Here is an 18,922-nt window from a genome sequence, read left to right as displayed (position 1 = left end):
TCTAAGTTAATGGTAACTAAAAAGATGTGTTTTGATTAAAAAAAGGATAGGGCTCCAAAAAAAATAGAATCTTGTGTTGGCCACGTTTTGTGAAAATAAAAAAAATGGGTAGGTCGGTATGAAAAGTAATGTGCTTATTCTTAAAAAGTAGAAAATGCACACAAATGCAACAAAGACCATTTTAAAATTTATATTGAAAGCAAAATGATAGCATAACACTGTCGCATCACCTTCGTTCAGCAAGATAGACCTATTCCAGCCTTGTTAGCTCATTAAAAAGATATTTTTCGTTGTAGTAAAAAAAATAAAATAAAATGCCGAACCTAAATTTCGTAGATTTTTGGGTCATTTGGGCGTGGCCAACACAATATTGTTTTTTATTTGGCCTTGTTGCCATCCAGTCCTAGTGACGGATTTGTTTTTCGATAAGTTCTAAAAATTTAATAGAACAAATTAACAATGAAAAAAAGCCATCTTTATTAGGCCTATATATATCACTATAATAGCTACCATCCTGTACCTGGTTAGTCAAATGATCTTCGATGAGAATAAAATAAATACAATATGTTCACAAGAACTGAGTTGAGCAATGTTTTTAGAATCAATAAATGATAAAGATCTTTTCTTTTCAATTGAACAACTTGTCACTGTTTATTTTGGATCCATTTCCGAAGCCTTTCAACTCCTTTGTTCTTTGATTCTTTGAATACAACCATCCAACTATATTTTACCTGCTGAATCACTGAGTTGGAATTTCAAAGACAGTAATTATAACCTAGATAAACAGCAACCTGTTTTTACAAAGGCGTTATCTAATCACTATTACTATCTTACATGTATTTCACAATTTCAATAATTTTACCACAGATCTCAAACATTTTAAATGTTTAGTAAAAATATTAATAATATTTGGATCTTAGTGTATCTCCTTGGGTAAATTGTATAGATAACTAAAACATATATATTATGTATCAACTACCCCACCCATAATCTCCACCCATGTATATATACAGAATATTAATCATTATGTTCAAATTAGTCATAAACCTGATAAATTTTTCTGCTAATTTTGCCAGCTGTTCTGAGCATTATGCTTCACTGTAATCTACTTTCTATGAATCATCGACTGACTCAGTCGCTAATCAATAGAGGGAGTCCCCATAATTGTATACAGTAACGCATGAATGAGTTAGTAGGTGAAAACAAAAGAGTGCAGTGTTGTAGCAATGAGTGGCAAAGCATTTAGAGTGTGTGCTCTCTGCATATGCTTTTGTTACCATAGCTGGAAAAGGTTTTTGACATGTATGGTGGTTGAATGAACCATTAGCTAACTTGTTTTGATTAGGTTTGTTTATTGATTAATTGATAATGAGATAAACACAAAGAAAATTAGAACAATGAGGATGATTTTGTAGTTAATGTAAAAACAAGCAAACCATTAAACGTAGGCTAGTTTGATTCGATAAACAACAGAAATGAAAGAAGTATCTTCATTCATAACAAATAAAGATAATTTGTTCATTTTATATTTCGTCTATAATTATCAAACTAAAATCTAATTTACCAAATAATAACAAATTAGTTTGTTTCATATCTTTCCATAATTATCAGTTTTTTCCCATTTGAAATTAATATTGTACATTATGTTAATATTAATTATTCTAAAGAACTTTTTCCTTTAGCTTTTTTTAGAATTTTGTCCAAAAAAATAATGATGCTATTGATATAAATAATGACATAAAAGTTTCTGTTTTTATTATTTTTTTTTTTGCAGGTTTACTTTTTTACGGATGCAGATGATGAAGAATTCCAACAAAAAACCAGTAAGTTTTCAACAAGGCGTGAAGAATGTAACTGCAAATTTTCAATATTTATTCATCTTTTTGAGAAAAATATTATTGCAGGAAATAAAAATATGAATGTTGGATTTAAATGATTCTTTTACTATTTTATAGCTCTTATTTTACTGTTTGACCCTGTATTAATAACTAAAAATCAAGGAGTGACTTGTTTGACTTGTCTTTGCCACAATTATAATTGGGTGATCATTCATGGTTTAGTAGGTCTAAACAAGAAATTTAGACAAAATAATTCACTTTGGAGGAAATAAAGTTTTAAAAATATTGTACACCATTATATTCCAGTTTTTGGAATTCGTTTTCTACAATAAAATATGTGTTTTGTTCGTTTCTGAATTGTATCAATAAAAAATATTTTGAGAAGAACTATACAAATTTTGAATTAAATCTAGGTTTATGTATTCGGTAAATAGCTCAGTTTTTCAGAGAGTTGGCATATCTAGGTCACTACCACGGTATGAATCCTTGAAAAAGTCCCTTTTATTGTAAGAATTAAATACACAGTAAACATTGTTTACTCCCACAAAAGTTCAGTAATTGTATACAACGCAGTAGTAAAGATGTATTATTGAAACCACTTGAGGTCTTTTTTTCCGGATCGTAAATTTGTGTTTGTTAACCAAATTGACATGCGTAGAACTTAATGCAATATGGGACCTGACCGTTCGATTTCATCAAGAACATTAATCTTTGTGTTTGACATTTCAGGACTGCAAGATAAAGTAAAATCAAATCGATTCCATGTTAAAAAATAAAATATATATTAAAAGAATTATAACAACAATGTTCCCACATCAAAATAAGATCATTTAACCCAGGGGCGGATACAGAGAAGAACCTGGGTAAGGGTCATGCATTGTACAAAGCACTGATCAAGCCCAGGGTGGGGAGGTTTTTGTGGCATAGTTGATTGTAAAATAAAATCAATACAAGCACACAAACTACAACTTTATACAGGTATCATGCAGCGCATTTTCTCTTCCCTCTCCCCTCCTTCTTCTTCCTCTTCTTTCGGGAATCTCCCTAGGCTATGCCCTCCCCAGTGTTTGGGTGCAATTGTTTATTTGTGTCCAAATGTGTGGTGCCATTTTATGTACAATAGATGATGTAAGAATGCCACAAAGGCCTCAAATACTAATTGTCGCGTTTTTTTAATACTATAGGTCTATAGCAATAATAATAATATGATAATTCTTTTCGGAAATTTGGGTTGGGCCCCTGGGGACTCCAGCAGCCGCAGTTCGGTGGCAACCGACTCAACTGCAACTATAATGAAGACATGCAGATACAAATATAGTCCTTAACCCACCAAACTCTCAATATGAGGGTTATTCGAGAGCCAAGTAATCAGACGCCAGTTAAAACCTAATGCTGGCCAGGTTTGAATCAGGGTCTTCAGTTCAAGAAACAGAAACAACCTCTCAGCTAGGCAAAGTTATGTTGTGAGGTTATGGTTCTTGAAGCATGATAGCTTTGGTCGTAGACCCCAAATGTGAGAGTCTTGCGTCCAGTGCGTTAGACTTGGTAGGTTTGATATATTGGGTATTACCGTCTTACCTGTTGAACCAACAAGTACGAAGTTTCTCTACCTGTAGTACCGTTAGAGTTCATATACCTTTTAATTTGTTTATCAAAACTTAGATATATAGTGATGTTATAAATATGCAGCTCTCTTTGCTTTTCTGATCAGTCATTCTGTCAAATCTAATTAAAGGCATTGGTCTATAACAAATCAACTGGTAACTGCATTTATCCAAAGGCTTATAAAAGAATCCTATTATACAATTCAAAAGCCATTGTATTAACAAAAACAGTAAAAGCAACTGTTTAATTTTATTGATATACTTAAACTCAGACATTTTTGTTAATGGAATAATTGTTGACTCTATGCATCAGGACTTTTTTTAGCTTCCACTTTCATGTGTACCGCCAATTATAAATTTACCAAAAACATTTTGTGACAGACAATGATTAGTCTGTTACTGCTATATATGCTTTATTTTAAAAATAATCTACTTTAAACAATTTCATTAAAAACTGTTCTTATAGGGAGGTGTCAGTGTTTGAATACTTAATTGAAAGTTTGTTTGATCTGCAAAGATATGATCTTTTGTGTGATTAGATTTTCAGTAGATAATTAGAATTAGAGTTGCAGTAGTTGAAGATATCTCTAAAAAGGGCTAAGCTTCTAAAGGGAAGGTATTGATTTTATATCTTTTCCTCTTTCTGTTATTGTGCAAACTTTGAAAGTGGTGGCTGCATAAATTTGCAATTGGAGGGTGGGTGGTTGGGGAGGGCTTCAATCATGCAGCTGTACCCTGGTCAGGGTCCCAGTGTAAAACATCTGGATTAGTGTCAAAGGGTAAGATTTTATGGTTTGATATTGTAAAAATTTCTCTTAGTCCAAAAGGTTAGGAACTGCAATCACTTAACTTAGGCATTTATTATTATTCAGGTTTACCTCATATCTAATCTTCCCTCTAATACCTTAATTTTGAACAAACATTTGACATTCCCTACTCTGGAAGATGTAACTATATGTTGCAAAGACAAGGCAAACCAGTCACTCGTTGCAAAAATCGATTTTTAGTTACTAAATGGTAAAACAGTAAAATGAGAGCTATAAAATGGTAAAAATTCTGAAATTTCATTATGAAGTTGCAGGAGTTTAAACATACAGCTGGGGCACCAGGCTTTTGTCATGGTGATTTTGTTGCTTTTGGGGCCCCAAGACACTTGTCTAAATAAATAAATTAATGAAATGAAATGAAAGAACAACATTTGAAAAATCATCCCTCAAAGTTTACGATTTTGGCATTTCTTATAGACAGAAACCAACACCAAATAGTTAAAAATTGTTGTTTTAACATTGAAAATGGGGAAAATAACAGCATACTGTAGCATGATATATAGTTAAGTGCAATGAAATAGATTTCCAAAATGTTGACATTCTAGCGTTTTGGCCATTATCTCCGAAACAGGATTTGCAACGAGTGACTGGTTTGGCTTGTCTTTGCCACATATATATTTTACATCCTTTAACAAATCACTTGATACTTTCTCGTTTATACTTAACTTTTTTTTTGTTTTTCAGATGGCCACATGATAAATACAAAGTGTCGATCTTTACATGTTAGGTTGGTGTCTTCTTTAAAAATATTTCTCTATTATATTTATAGTAATGTTTAGCCTCTTTGTATCAATTCATTATCTATGCACAGTGTGGAAATTAATAGAAAGACCAACACAGAACTGATATTGTAGACAGAAATGCAGACATACATAGATACATACATGCATAGACAGACAGATATACAAACAGATAAACATGAAAGCTGGCAGAATGATAATATACAGTATAAACCAATGTTTATTTTCTTTTTTAGATCTGCACTCTGTTGCAAGATGGCGGTCATGTTTGATCACTTCATGGCGTCAAATAAAAGGTAACAAAATTTGATTGGTGTTTCATTTTTTGTGTTGGTGGTGTTATCATTTTTCACTAATTTGTGTGTATACCATTTGCGTGTTGTATACTTAATTTTATATTGAATTTGGCTATCTTTTTATCTTAATATTTTAAATAACGAAACTCATAGACTAGAAATGAATTAAGTGGAATAAAAAGGTGTGAGAGATAATAAAGTGATAAGTGAAGTAGGAAGCAAGTAGGAATGATAAAGAAACTGTTCGTCTGTGCAATGTGAATTGATGAACTATGCCCTCATCTTTCTACTCAAGTTGCTGCTATTGTCTCGCACTTCTTTGTTTCCAGTCAGTAGAGTTCTGCGGCAATATCCTTTGTTACTACATAACTATCAATGCAGTCATTACGGCCAAATGACTCAGCACAAGCCATAAATTTTTCTACAGCTTTTTTTATCTGGCATCTCTATTCAATTTTTACGATATTTTATTTTGATTTGTACCTTGTCACGTAGTCGTAACAACCACATTCGTAACTGCTTAACTAGAGTATGTCACATGCTAACCTGACACTCTAAAAACTCTTCAAGCATTCATGTGAAATGTTGTTAAGCTCTGTCCCATACTATCAAATTTTATGTGACAAATAAATGTAATATGTCCATGGTTTGGTGTAATATGACATCATTTTGCCTACACATGGGCACATCACACAAATCTGTCACATAAAAGTACTATCAAACTTTGTGACAAGTGTGATACACTCATATTTGTATGTAATAATGACATTATTATGCCTGCTGTACATTTGGGCACATCACAATGTTATAGTGTGGACAGAGCACTATCAAATTTTTTGTGACAAATAAATGTGATGCACTCAATATTTGGGTGTAATATGACATCATTATGGCTACATATGTGTACATTGCAACAATTTGAAACATAAAATTTGATTGTGTGTACAGAGTATTATAAGAGTACTTCACTGACATCAAACATTTTACCCTTCAGCTGGTTTTGTCACGTTGATGATGACAACTACCTCAACATTGTAGAATTGGGGAAATTACTTGATTTGTATCAGCCTCATCAGCAAGATATTTATCTGGGACGCTCAAGTACACTGAGGCCAATTGAAGCATACAAAACACAGACACCTTCGGTACGTACAGTTTTATATGGACGGGCATTTTGTCGAGGAGCACTGCTTTAAAGAAATTATTATTATTATTATTATTATTATTACTGTACAGTTGTTATTATTATCATCAACATCAACATTGTATCAGTATATCTAAAACCAATCATAACTAGTAGTGCAATGGCATCTGTTCATAAGTAAATATATAAAAATGATATCAACATGTCATAATTGATATCTAATTTGTTGGCTCATGTATTCAACAGATAGAGATGTAATATATTTTATTGCCCATATATATATCTGTCTCTTATACACATCTAGATGTGTATAAGAGACAGGGTGGGCTTGATTCCTCAAAATATGGAGATTTAAAAAGGTTCAACTCTTTTCCCTTTATACCCTCTTGAACAATGGTTCAGACAAGTTTTTGTCTCAAGTAGAAATGTATATGTTGACATAATAGACATATATTTCTGTCTTTATCATTAGATAAAGCACCAGTTTTGGTTTGGTACCGGAGGTGCAGGTGTTTGCGTAAGCCGAGCGCTGGCTAAAAAGATGGTACCGTACACCAGGTGAGAGTTAAAGTAACAATAAAGAAGTTAAGATGTGCTTAATAGTCTAGGACCTGGCTAAAATTTGTATGCACTTAATTTAAGCGAGAATAACTCAACTGCTATAGACTAATATGTGTTTACATTTATTTAAAAAAAAAAAAAAAAAAAAAAAAAGCCCTTGTTTGCAATGTTCAGGTTGTCTGGCCTACAGTTTTAAAGTAGTGCTTTCCCCTATTGTTATACATATTTAAGCTAATTTGTATATGAACAGGACATGCGACCACAGTGTGACTTCTAAAATTGTATCCTCTCATCATAAAGTGTTGATATATAGGAGGTAAAAACCCATGTTTGCAATGTTCACATTGTCTAGCCAGACTACTGTTTACAGTAGCACTTCCAATAAGAAAGGGAGCGTGTGTTTAAAGTGAGATTTCTAACATTTGATGCCCTCTTCATATGTGTTTTTTTTATAAAAGAAAAACAGTGTTTGCATTATGTTCATATTGTCTAGCCTACTGTTAAATTAACACTTCCAATCAAAAAGGGGTCATGACCATTTTAAAAAGGGTGTGATCATTTTCAAAGAAGGTTTTGGCACACATACTATGTTGTTCTCATATTAGTCTATAACAGTTACTTAGATATTCTCTCCTAAATTAAGTGCATAAAAACATTAGCCAGGTCCTCTATTATAGACAATGTCAATGTATAATAAGTTTTCACATGACACTCTTCTGCGTTTTTTATTGAGAATATTTAATTTTAATAATTGTTTGCAGTAGCAATATTATGTAGAATACCTTAAAATAAAGGTTTGTCCGCACTATCAAATTTTATGTGACAAATTTGTGTCATGTGGACATATATTGTCACGATGATGTCCTATTACATCCAAATATGGGCATACCACAGTTTTTTGTCATAGAGCTTAACATGCAGTGTAAAATAATATTCTAATAATCAGTGGCGGCACCAGTGGGCAGGTCAAGCCCCCCACCCATCGGACAGAGCTCGTTGGGTAGTCGGACTAAAAAAAAATAGGCCCACACCAAGCCAACACATGCCTGTCACAGTCTGAGAATGTCATTTCTGGCCATCCAGAAGTTCATCTCCTTTAAAAAATCTCATTTGGGAGGGGGAACACCCTCTAAAACCCTTCCCCTAACTTGGGCCTACGAGCTCAAGTCCCCCCTGTCAGACAGCTCAGCCCCCCAGAAAATATATCCTAGAGCCGCCACTGCTAATAATGCATGAAGTAAATAATATAAAATCATTTTTAAAATTTACTATAAAATGTGACATAATTTTTTGTTCTAGGTATTGTTATAATATTTCTTTTAATCTTGCAAATATTCATGATTGCTCATTTAAAATGATAAAAATGTTGTCTTCCAAATGAATCAGAAATTCAAAAATTTAATTTATATTGTTTAAGATTATGCACATCACATAGACAGTAACAATAATAGTTTATTAACTCTCAACATGTACTGCAAGTAACTTTGATAAAAACTAAAAACTTAAGAAAAGAAATACAGTGAATCAAATAATGTAATTCAATTCAAATAACTTTTATTCCAATTATCAACATAAACAATACAGTTATCAGCAAAAAAATACAGTGGCAGCAAATAAAATGAAAATGTTACAAATGAAAGGAAGCAAAAAAAAATGCTTTAAATAAGTAACCTTGCAAACAAATAAAACAAAACAAAAATAAAAATAATGATAATGTAATGGCATAAGTCTATACTTACATGAAAAGTATAAACTGTATTCTAAAGAAATACAATTCTTGACAGATGGGCAATTTCACATTAGAATTTTACTGATATTTCTAAAATTATTCTGGTGTCTTATTAATAATCAATTTCATTTCTTATAATAATTGTCATATATTTACATTACTGCGGAAGCCATCTGCAATTTTTGCTTTTGCTTGGCTTGAAAATTTGCAATTATTGATATAATGTTAATAATACGTATGCATGGTAGCAGAATTACAGAAAAAAACCCCTCATTTTTTTCATTATACATATAATTTCAAATAATGTAATGGCTTAAGTCTATACATGAAAAATTGTAAACTGCATTCTAAACCAATACAATTCTCGACAGATGGGCAATTTCACATTAGCAGAATAAGAATTTTACTATTTCCAAATTTATTCTGGTGTCTTATTAATAATCAATTTTATTTCTTACAATAATTGTCATATTTACATGACTATGGAACCCATCTGTAATTTCCACTTATGATGTTTGGCTTGAGCATTTGCAATTATTGATATAATGTTAATAATACATATGTATGGTAGGTAGCAGAAGGCAGAAAAAAGCCCCTAATTTTTTTCACTATACATTTCATTTATGAAAGTAAGGCGATACTTTTTTCATTTCTTGTTTCGCATGCTTATTTTGTTTAAAATCATCGGAGGAGGGCAGAATAAAAATAAAAATAAAACTTTGTTTTCTTATTTAGGAAATAGTTTTGCTAAAACATCCAGACGGTGGAGGAAATCAAAATATAATTTTATTGGCGAATGTAAAATGGGATGGTTAAATGCTTCAGATTTATATAATTAGGAAGAAATATACATCTTATCTTTGGCCATTTCAAGGCAGCGGAGGGCGTAATAAAAAAAAATTTTTAACTTTTATTTTTTTCTGAAATTTCCATTTTTCGTTGCGGCAGGTGCGCTAATTGGCAAAAAATATAATTAAATTTTTATTTGAAACCATCAATATTTGTGGGTTTGTTAAACAAGGTATAAAAAAAGTCTTGCCTTTTAAATGTATATGATAGTGTATAGTCTCATGGCTATTTCACATTCTCAATGAATGAATCCGAGAGGGATGCAATCAGTGTAACTTCAGCTCCTAAATAACATTTATATTTTTGATGGAAATGATCTAAAAATTACATCATAAATTCAATTAGAAAAACATTTTTAATGTGAGAATGTCATTTCCTAACACCAAGAAGTGCATGGCATATCCTAGTTTTCTCCTAATCAGGGCACATCATAAAAACAATTAAATAATTATCATTTAAAATTTCCAGGTATCTAGAGATGCCATATTTTTTTTAATGTTCTAGAGGTATGGCCCAACCATGATGATTTGTTGGGACTGAGAGGTAAACAACTTGAACTTGAGTCACATTAGAAAGACAATTAGAAAAAGATTTGTAAACTCTGCCTACACTTTCAGATTTATTGTGATATATTGTCATGATGATGTCACATCATGTTATTATTACATACAATTATGGGGACATCACATTTATTTGTCACATAAAATTTGATAGTGTGTGAGTTCCATTTCCAGGCATCTGCACTGTATGTGCCATATTCTTAAAATTTGCTCATAAACCCTAGTTGGTCTGAGGTTGTTGAGAACTGTCACGTACCACCTCTGATGCAATCTTGCATCTAATAAAATTTGACATTACAATAAGGGACAGGGCACTATCATACCGTCTTCTATTGACTCTCTTAATACTACAATGGTATACGTTAAAGGTGACAAGTGTTAAGTATATATCATTAATTACAAAGCCTCCTTACCTTGTGTTGACCCTGTCAACAGGCCCTCCATGTCCTGTTTACATTTGACTTATCACTAATCTCTTTTGCTGTGGTTTGTTGTATTTCAGTGGAGGTATGATGCTGTTGACTTGCGAGAGCATACGAATGCCAGATGATGTCACCATAGGGTATATAAACGGTGAGGATGTCAGTTACATTTTACTCTCACTCTTTCGTGCCCACTCAATGTCGAAGTATTATATTAAGGGGAACTTGCTAGTAAGCCCATGGAAAAATAACTTGTACCCCACCCCAGCAACCTTCACTGAAAATTTGTTAAGCGAATAATTCACAATGCAGTTAAACATCTCCTAATACTATATATTTCCTCAGTTTCACTTCCACCTCGCATCACAACCCAGTGGTGCATCTACAATTCTAGAAATGGGGGTGCTGATGGATGCACACGAAGGTTAACTGGGGGGGGGTCTCGATGATAAGTCAAGGGCCGCTAATTCGCAAAATAAGGTGATTTTAGGTGATTTTTAACTACTTGACCGTGATTTTTGTGTGGGGCGCGAATGGGGAGCATGAGTATTTTTTGGAAGGCCGTGGCTTTTTACACATACTAACAAGTTGGGAAAACAAATGAACAAATTGCAAACAAAATAATATTACTCGCCATAATATATGATATATAAAGAAGAAAGAAAGAAAGGAAGTTTATGTGTATGTTAATTAGTAAGGAATATTTAATTCAGCCATATTCTTATTTTATATTAGGGCTGTTTAAAATTATACTACAACCGTATATCTATACACATTTATTGCATATACTTATCATTCCATTGCAACAAGCTACAACATAATTTCTATAAATAGTTCTTTAGTTTAGGGAGATTTTTAGGTAGTTTAGGTGAGGTCAGTTTTTTATATTACTTTCTCTGAATATTAAATGTCTATAGGCATTGATTTCATTGCCATTAATTCTGTAAACAAAACACTGCTGAAAGTAGAGTAGACAAACACAGCTGAACAAGAAAGAAGATTATTTAAGTCGTTTCGCATGTCTCATACTCCTTTGATGGTGTAGTATTGTGCGGTACAATGGCTGTGTAATGGTAAACAAAACAAGAAGACAAGAATAACAAGAATAGGCCCTGAGAAATCTTTTAAAGGCAATTGAATGGATAGTAGAGAGGGGTAGTGACTGACAGAGTTTTCTGAAAACATCAGAATAGGAGGGAGAGTTTGCTTTCACGAATCTTCTCTCAATGGTTTACAGCAATCCTCCAGGCCACAGAGGGAATAGGAATTGCAAGCACGTAACTTCTGTGCCATTCAAATCCCTTCCCATCCTCTTGCACGACCCTCAAAATCTAGTGCTTCCTAAAATTTTCTTTTTCTTCATTTCAAAACAATATTATTATTATTATTACAAATTGATTATTAAGATTTCTCAGTTAATCATGAACAAGAATACATATACTATACATTATATGCTCTGAATATACAGTATAATGATATTACTTAGGCCTATAACTATGTATTGGTTGGTGAAAAAATGAAGTGTTTTAATAACAAAATAATAATGATGATAATAAATGATCAGAATTATTGTTCATAACCATATACAATACACAATATATAAGACATATTTATTTGTCTCAGCATTGCAGTGTATATAAAGTATATACAAAGCTATTTAAATAAAGTGTGAAATAAGAATGAAAATAAAGTTAGTTTTATAATTAGTTATCTGCATCTTGTTGAAATTGTATAAAGCATTATTATTACTCTAATATGAATATAAGATTCATAATCAATGGCATCACCCTTATGAATTCACTGGCTAAAGCCAGGGGCCCTGGACATTAAGGGCCCCTGGACTTTAAGGGCCTTGGACTTTAAGGCCCCTAGATATTAATCAGCCTTTTAATAAGAGGAAAGTGTAAACAATATCAAATTACTCCACACTTGAATGGGTAGGAGCTTCACCCTGTACCTCACTGGGCATGATCCCAGAGTAGTAGGATTCAAAGAAACCTTAAGTTTTCCGCTAGGCGAATTATTCGCACAAATCGAAAGCGTCGGTTGATACGGATGCGCGTTCACATTTCTGTTAGGTTTTAGCGAAGCAAAAAAATGTGCAACCAATCAGAGCTCAGAAAGAGTACCGAAGATTTGATTCGCACGAATAAATTCGCCTAGTGGAAAACAGTCTTTAGTATCAGGACCCTTTTTGATCATAATAACTTGCTTCACATTTTTTTAGCTTTGTTTCAATAATCTGAAGTCATTAAGGTTCCCTGGACTTTAAAGCCCCTGGAAAATAATCAGCCTTTTAACAAGAGGAAAGTGTTAAATATATTCCATACTGGAGTGGACGGGAGCTTCAACCAGCCCTCAGAGTAGTAGGGCCCAAAGATGCCTTAGTCAGGAGCCTCTTTATTACCCTACTGATCATAATCATGGGCTTCACGTTTTTTGTCAAATTTATCAATAAACCCTATGGTTCCTCAGAAGCTAATTATTTATATAAATATACATATAAGGCCTAATAAAAAATGTATTAGTTTATCACTCTCTTGCATATTTCTTCTATGGTATTAACAAATATTTTATATTTTTTTAATTTTTTTTTTTTTGGGGTTAACATTTTTTGTTTTTTTTCATTTTTTTAGTGGATAGTTAGTAGATATTTTTTGTATTATCTCAATCATCAATCAATTTACTTTGAACATCAATGGTGATATTTCGCTTTAGCAAAATAAAAAATAAAAAGCCTCCCTCCCTCCCTCATTTTCCCAGCCTAGACAGACTAATACATTTTTGTTATAGGGCCTAACCATAAATAACCGAAGTTATGAGTCACATGAAAAGTCATGTTTATGTTTTAATTTAAAAGTTAAGAAAATTTTACTTAAAGTCAAGTTGTTATTCACACTTGATAGGTCATGTTGTTTAACTTTATAGTAACAATATAATACAGTAATAGTAAGAATTCTATGACTCACTCTGGTAATATGCAACAGTAGGCCTACGCAGTAGGCCTACCCTCTGTGCTTCTGCATATTCATTGCACTTTATTTTGCTTTCAGAGATTCTACTAAACGTACCAATGATACACATCAAAAAAATGAATTCTCATCTACAAGACCTATGGGCTATCAAACCGGACGACATTAAGAACCAGGTAAATACAAAGGTCAGCGACCTCCAGGCGCTTCATGTTGTTGCTATTCAATACAATTAAGTTAATCTTTAGAGCTATTAAACCATTTTATTGCTGTTCTTTACCTTCAGTTTTTAAATCTTTTTAATGCGTTCCTTCTCTTATTCATTTCTTAAAAGCTACAAACAGTAGCACCTTTATGTAGGGTAAACAATAAAACTGGAATCACCCTCAAAACTAAATTGCAGTATTGAAATCTTGTCGACTTCCATTGAAACACTTCAGACCAAAACATTTTTATTGTTTGCTGATTTACAATTTTTTAAATGAAAATTCCTAATTGGATTATTATAGGTCTATTCAAAGAACTGAATGAAAATATTTTTTTATTCTTCTAATTGCCATAGAGAATACTTTCTTATTGAAATTTTCAATTGAATGCTAATAACCTAAATATATAAATTATAAATAGATAAATAAAATATAGGATTTTATTTTCAAGGTTCACATAGACAGTTATATTGGACAGATATTGAGAGATAACAAGCTAATTAATGTATAAAAACAAAGAATTTGAAATACACAAATTCGATATAATTTTAATAATACCGCTTTTGTTTAAAAAAATAGTTTTTTAAAGCAACATAATTTACCCTAAACAGTGGCAGTGCCATCAAGCACAGGGGAAAGCAAGCACAGGGGAAAGCAAGTGTGTCTTGCCCTGGCTAGACAACTTGATTAACTAAACTATAAACAAAGGATAGCAAACAAAGTAGTAAATAGAGAAGCAGACATACTTTGCATTTGATACACCTGCAATTATTACTAATACTAGCTAACTTTAAAAACTGAAACAAACTAAAGAGGGCAGCAAATAATGGAAACTAGGATGTGGCACTTACATCATGTGTAGTAGTATAAAGTGCTGTCAGTATTTTTATTTCATGCATCTACAAGACAAACACAGCTCTATCTACTACTTATACACAAAGAGCTGGGGTGGATCCAGAATTTTTCAAAGGGGGGGGGGGGGGGGGGGGTGGGTGGGGGGGCACAACATATTTAGAATAGATGTGGTGTTAATATCAATATGCATGAAATTTTAAACTATATTGGCAAAACGGGAGGGGGGAGTGCCCCCTACTGTATCTGCTCCTGAAGAGAATGTACAATGATTGCAGACGCAATTTGTGAATTTAATTATTATGTCATTCTGTATGTTTGTCCGAAGTCATGATACCCTTCCTTTTTATTAATAGATTACTCTTAGCTACCGAACGGATAGCACAAATAAAATGTTATTACACAACCCTGCATTTTCAATCAATGATGATCCAACAAGGTTAGTATTTTGTCTTTATTGATCTATTAGAAATTTCTGCCATTAATGTTCATTATCTGAAATATCAGTTGGAAAAAACTCAGTTAAAATTGTAAGTACGACCCCTATAAACCAAACTATTTAACTAAAAAAGAAGAATTTTGTAAATTAAAAATTACTTTTTAAAATTTTACATATCCAGGAATCATTTTTATTTTTGGAAACACTTAAAAGGAAATAGAAAACCCAACTGCTTTAAGCATACAATATCTGTACTACTAGTCCTAAATTATATGTTATATACATTTACATTATCACATGTGAATTATATTATAGTTTATAAAAATCTCCATACAAATTCACAGTACTGTGAATGGTGTAATCACTTATTCATCGCTGTTGAGACTGATAAAATGAAAAACTGATACCGTATATTATCATTATGAAAAAATTTGGCACATAATAGATCCTAAAATTGGCAGCAGGCAACAAGGATTTTCTATGTAAAGTCAAAATTATTTGTTGAAATTGATGTTATGATATTTCATATAGTGGACAAATTTTTTCGTTGCATGTACATCACAATGTAGTTACTCGCAAATTATTTAATAATTGCTGAATAATTGATACAGTAATTGAAATTTAATTACTCACCAAGATATAAAGCTTAACAATGAAAACTATTTGCTTTTAAAAGTATTTTTTCATACTCTGTGTATTATTTTTTTTTTTCAGATTCAAGTCAATCCATTGTATCCTATACCCACAGACTTCCTTCTGTCCTAAAGCCCAAGTTTGAAACAATTTCCTGGCAACCGTATATTTTTTTGTCATTTAGATAATAAGCTATTTCCATGTTATTTATTACAGTATATTTTCTTAGTATATATATATATATATATATCTGTCTCTTATACACATCTAGATGTGTATAAGAGACAGTTGTCGACTTCCCTTGTTTTTGTAGAGTGTTATGAAGTTGGAGTCCTTTGGGTCCTGAGGAATAGACTTTGACTGCCAGCAGATATGAAATACCTCAAGAAGTTCTGTTACTAAAACATCACCTCCTACCTTAAACACCTCTGGTATGTATATATATATATATATATATATATATATATATATACACTACTGCTACTACTAAAATGAAATAGGAAATACCCACTTAAATCAAGTATTTTACATTAAAAATCGATAAGGTGCAGGATTATTATTTATATTATTTTGTAAGTTGTGATCATAACTTTTATTTTAAAGCTATTGTACTATTATTACATTACCAATGTAATTTTTTTCTGTTATTATCATTAATATTTTGTTATTACTTGGTCTTATATTGAATATTTACAACTTTAAATGATTTATGATACTGTTGTAAATTATGATATAGTTAATATATGCTGATAATTAAATTAATATTTCTTAATAAATATTTCATATTATTTCATTATTCTTGTAATTATTATTTTTATATTATTGATGTTTTGCAATTGTTGTTTGTTTTTATGATCATAATCAGTAGTATTACAATATATTAATAATGTTGTCATTTTCATATTATTATGAACGTATTTGTTAATACATTATTATTATTATTATTATTATTATTATTAATTTTTATGTCAGTAGTATTACTTTTATTAATAATTATTGTCATAATTTTTTATTATGTACCAATTTAGTATTACTATTATTATCTTAAAATTAATAACAATTTTATTAAAAATAAAATAGTTGAATATTTATGTTGTAAATATTGATATTATTATTATTATTATTATTATTATTATTTTATTATCTATTATTCTTTTTCCAGAAAGACTGCAATAATAACTAGCTTCCAGTAGAATATTAATATAGGGATTTATACCGCACCTTTTGTCAAGGGATATAAAGCCCTGGTGATGTTAGTGTTACCCTTGATCATTGGGTTAATTGTTTCATTCCAGCACAAAGTGTTATATTCTCCACTCCCTAGGGAGTATTCCTAGTCATGATTGTAATTTATTGCTGATACAGATTATTACATTCAATCATCCTGCAAGGTACCCATTTAGACTCCTGGGTGGAGAGAGAAAAACAAAGGCAAAGTGCCTTGCCCAAAGGCACGAGCGAAATCAGTTAAAGTTCGAACCTCTGACCTCAAATCTGAGAGAATGTAACACACCGCTGCGCCACCACACTACGATCTGTAATGCTTAATATAGTACAGTCTGCGATCAATTAGGGAAACCCTAAAAAATTCAATCAAAGCATTTAATTTTACATATAAAAACCATCCATTAATTTTAGTGTCTGCAGAAAACCCGTTTTGAAATTATTGCATTTAGGGCTGCAACATAGCGTGAATCACTTCACTACGGTAACCAACAAGAATGGCTAGCGCGTGATTGGAACCTCCTGACCATGAGGTTCAGAACCTGAATGGGGAATGCTGTACCCAACAACTTCCTCAAGAAAGTTAACTTAATATTTTGTAGATTAATATATTTATGTAAATAATTAAAATAATTATTGATCTTTGTAAAATAGCTAAAGATAATGTGGCAAGATTGTAAAATTATTATTAGTGTGTGTATATAAGTATTTTAGTTTGCCTTCGTTTTTGCTGCATATTATTGCACTCGTTCATTTCTGCATACTAAGTATGTCAATTTTATTTAGTTTTGTGTAGATTTATAATAAAAATAATAGTAGCGCGCGAGTATCCACCTAATCGAGGTGCAACTCCCGTGGCGTATCCAGATGTTGGCAAATAAGGGGTGGCTGGTGGCTGGATCCGCCAATTCCACAATTGTTATCTAGATTCTCGACTTCTGAAACAATTTGAGTTCAGATTTGAATGTAAGGCCTGTGTTAGCTCATGCAGCAATTAATTATCAAACAATGTTAGTATATATAAAACGAAGTTACCATGAGCTCCTCTAAGGAGTCACAAACCACGCCCATACACAGTTCAGGACAATATGTGGCAGTTTTACTTTTACATTTTTCATATTTCAATCACTTTTTATACAATATTCCTTCTGTGTTGAACTATAATTTTGTATATGTACTATTTGTTTTTATACCATTTTACCAATTTTAAGTGATTCTCTTCATATTGAAGAGATTAGTAATTTATATTTGTTGAGTACATTACAGTACAGTAATTATTAAGATAATAAAAGCAGTTTTAAAATTTGTGCAATATCTTGTGCTTTTTATGTAGTTTACCAGACACTGTCTAATCCTCGAACGAAAACAATTCAGTTCTATGGATTCAGAATACTGATTCAGTGATGTGAGAGGTTGATGTTGTGAAACTGTTTTGCACTCTTTGTAACTGCTACAAATAGAATATTTATAACTTTTGGTATCAATTTACCGGATATATTCGAATAAACGCCTCAGTGCGTTTATTGTTGGAGTAGGGTTTTGAGGGAGCGTTTATTCGAGGGAGGCGTGTATATTGCTTCCATTAGATTTGTTTACAGTTACTTTTTGGGCGGGGGAAGGGGCGTTTATTCAAAGAATAAATAAACACTTCAATTACAAGTGAGGCTCTAGATGGGGAGTTTATTCAAAGGGGGGGGGGCGTATATTTTATAATCTCTTACCAACTAAACAACCATACGTCAGCTTGATGTCAGTTTATTACTGATGGGTTGTGATCCCTTTTGCAACAACTTAATTATTTAATAATAATAATAATAATAAATAATAGACCTAGTGTAGCTTTATATAGCGCACATATCCACCTAATGTAAGATTATCAGGGCGCTTGATTGGACTAGGAACTCGATCAATTACTTTCTTCGCCCCTAAGGGTCCCTTCGTGTCTGTGCTACCCGGTACCAGCAACTCTCGTCGTCCACGGTCCAGCACAGGGCCTGTCCGTTCTAATACATCGGAGTATCCCCCT

The 18,922-nt window shown here is 32.1% G+C and overlaps 1 protein-coding gene across 2 annotated transcripts in view; it reads left to right on the top strand.

The window, feature by feature from the left end:
- The window catches only part of LOC117111165 (beta-1,3-N-acetylglucosaminyltransferase lunatic fringe-like), an 18,074-nt gene extending 2,158 nt beyond the window's left edge, over positions 1 to 15,916 (top strand). The window contains exons 3-11 of one of the 2 annotated variants that reach the window (XM_033254040.1): positions 1,775 to 1,823; positions 4,954 to 4,996; positions 5,246 to 5,305; positions 6,300 to 6,450; positions 6,922 to 7,007; positions 10,651 to 10,721; positions 13,624 to 13,718; positions 14,957 to 15,039; positions 15,754 to 15,916. In XM_033254040.1, the coding sequence (XP_033109931.1) occupies positions 1,775 to 1,823; positions 4,954 to 4,996; positions 5,246 to 5,305; positions 6,300 to 6,450; positions 6,922 to 7,007; positions 10,651 to 10,721; positions 13,624 to 13,718; positions 14,957 to 15,039; positions 15,754 to 15,817 (702 nt within the window). In that variant the 3' untranslated portion in view covers positions 15,818 to 15,916. The remainder of the gene's footprint in view (positions 1 to 1,774; positions 1,824 to 4,953; positions 4,997 to 5,245; positions 5,306 to 6,299; positions 6,451 to 6,921; positions 7,008 to 10,650; positions 10,722 to 13,623; positions 13,719 to 14,956; positions 15,040 to 15,753) is intronic. The other variant, XR_004445830.1, reaches the window with a different exon arrangement.
- Positions 15,917 to 18,922: the final 3,006 nt, after the last annotated feature.

This window comes from Anneissia japonica, unplaced genomic scaffold, assembly GCF_011630105.1.
Source record: "Anneissia japonica isolate Jap-2015-1 unplaced genomic scaffold, ASM1163010v1 scaffold287980_len571666_cov165, whole genome shotgun sequence".
NCBI lineage: Eukaryota > Metazoa > Echinodermata > Crinoidea > Comatulida > Comatulidae > Anneissia > Anneissia japonica.
Note: the sequence above shows the minus strand (reverse complement) of the source record. Positions and strands in the feature narration are given on the sequence as shown.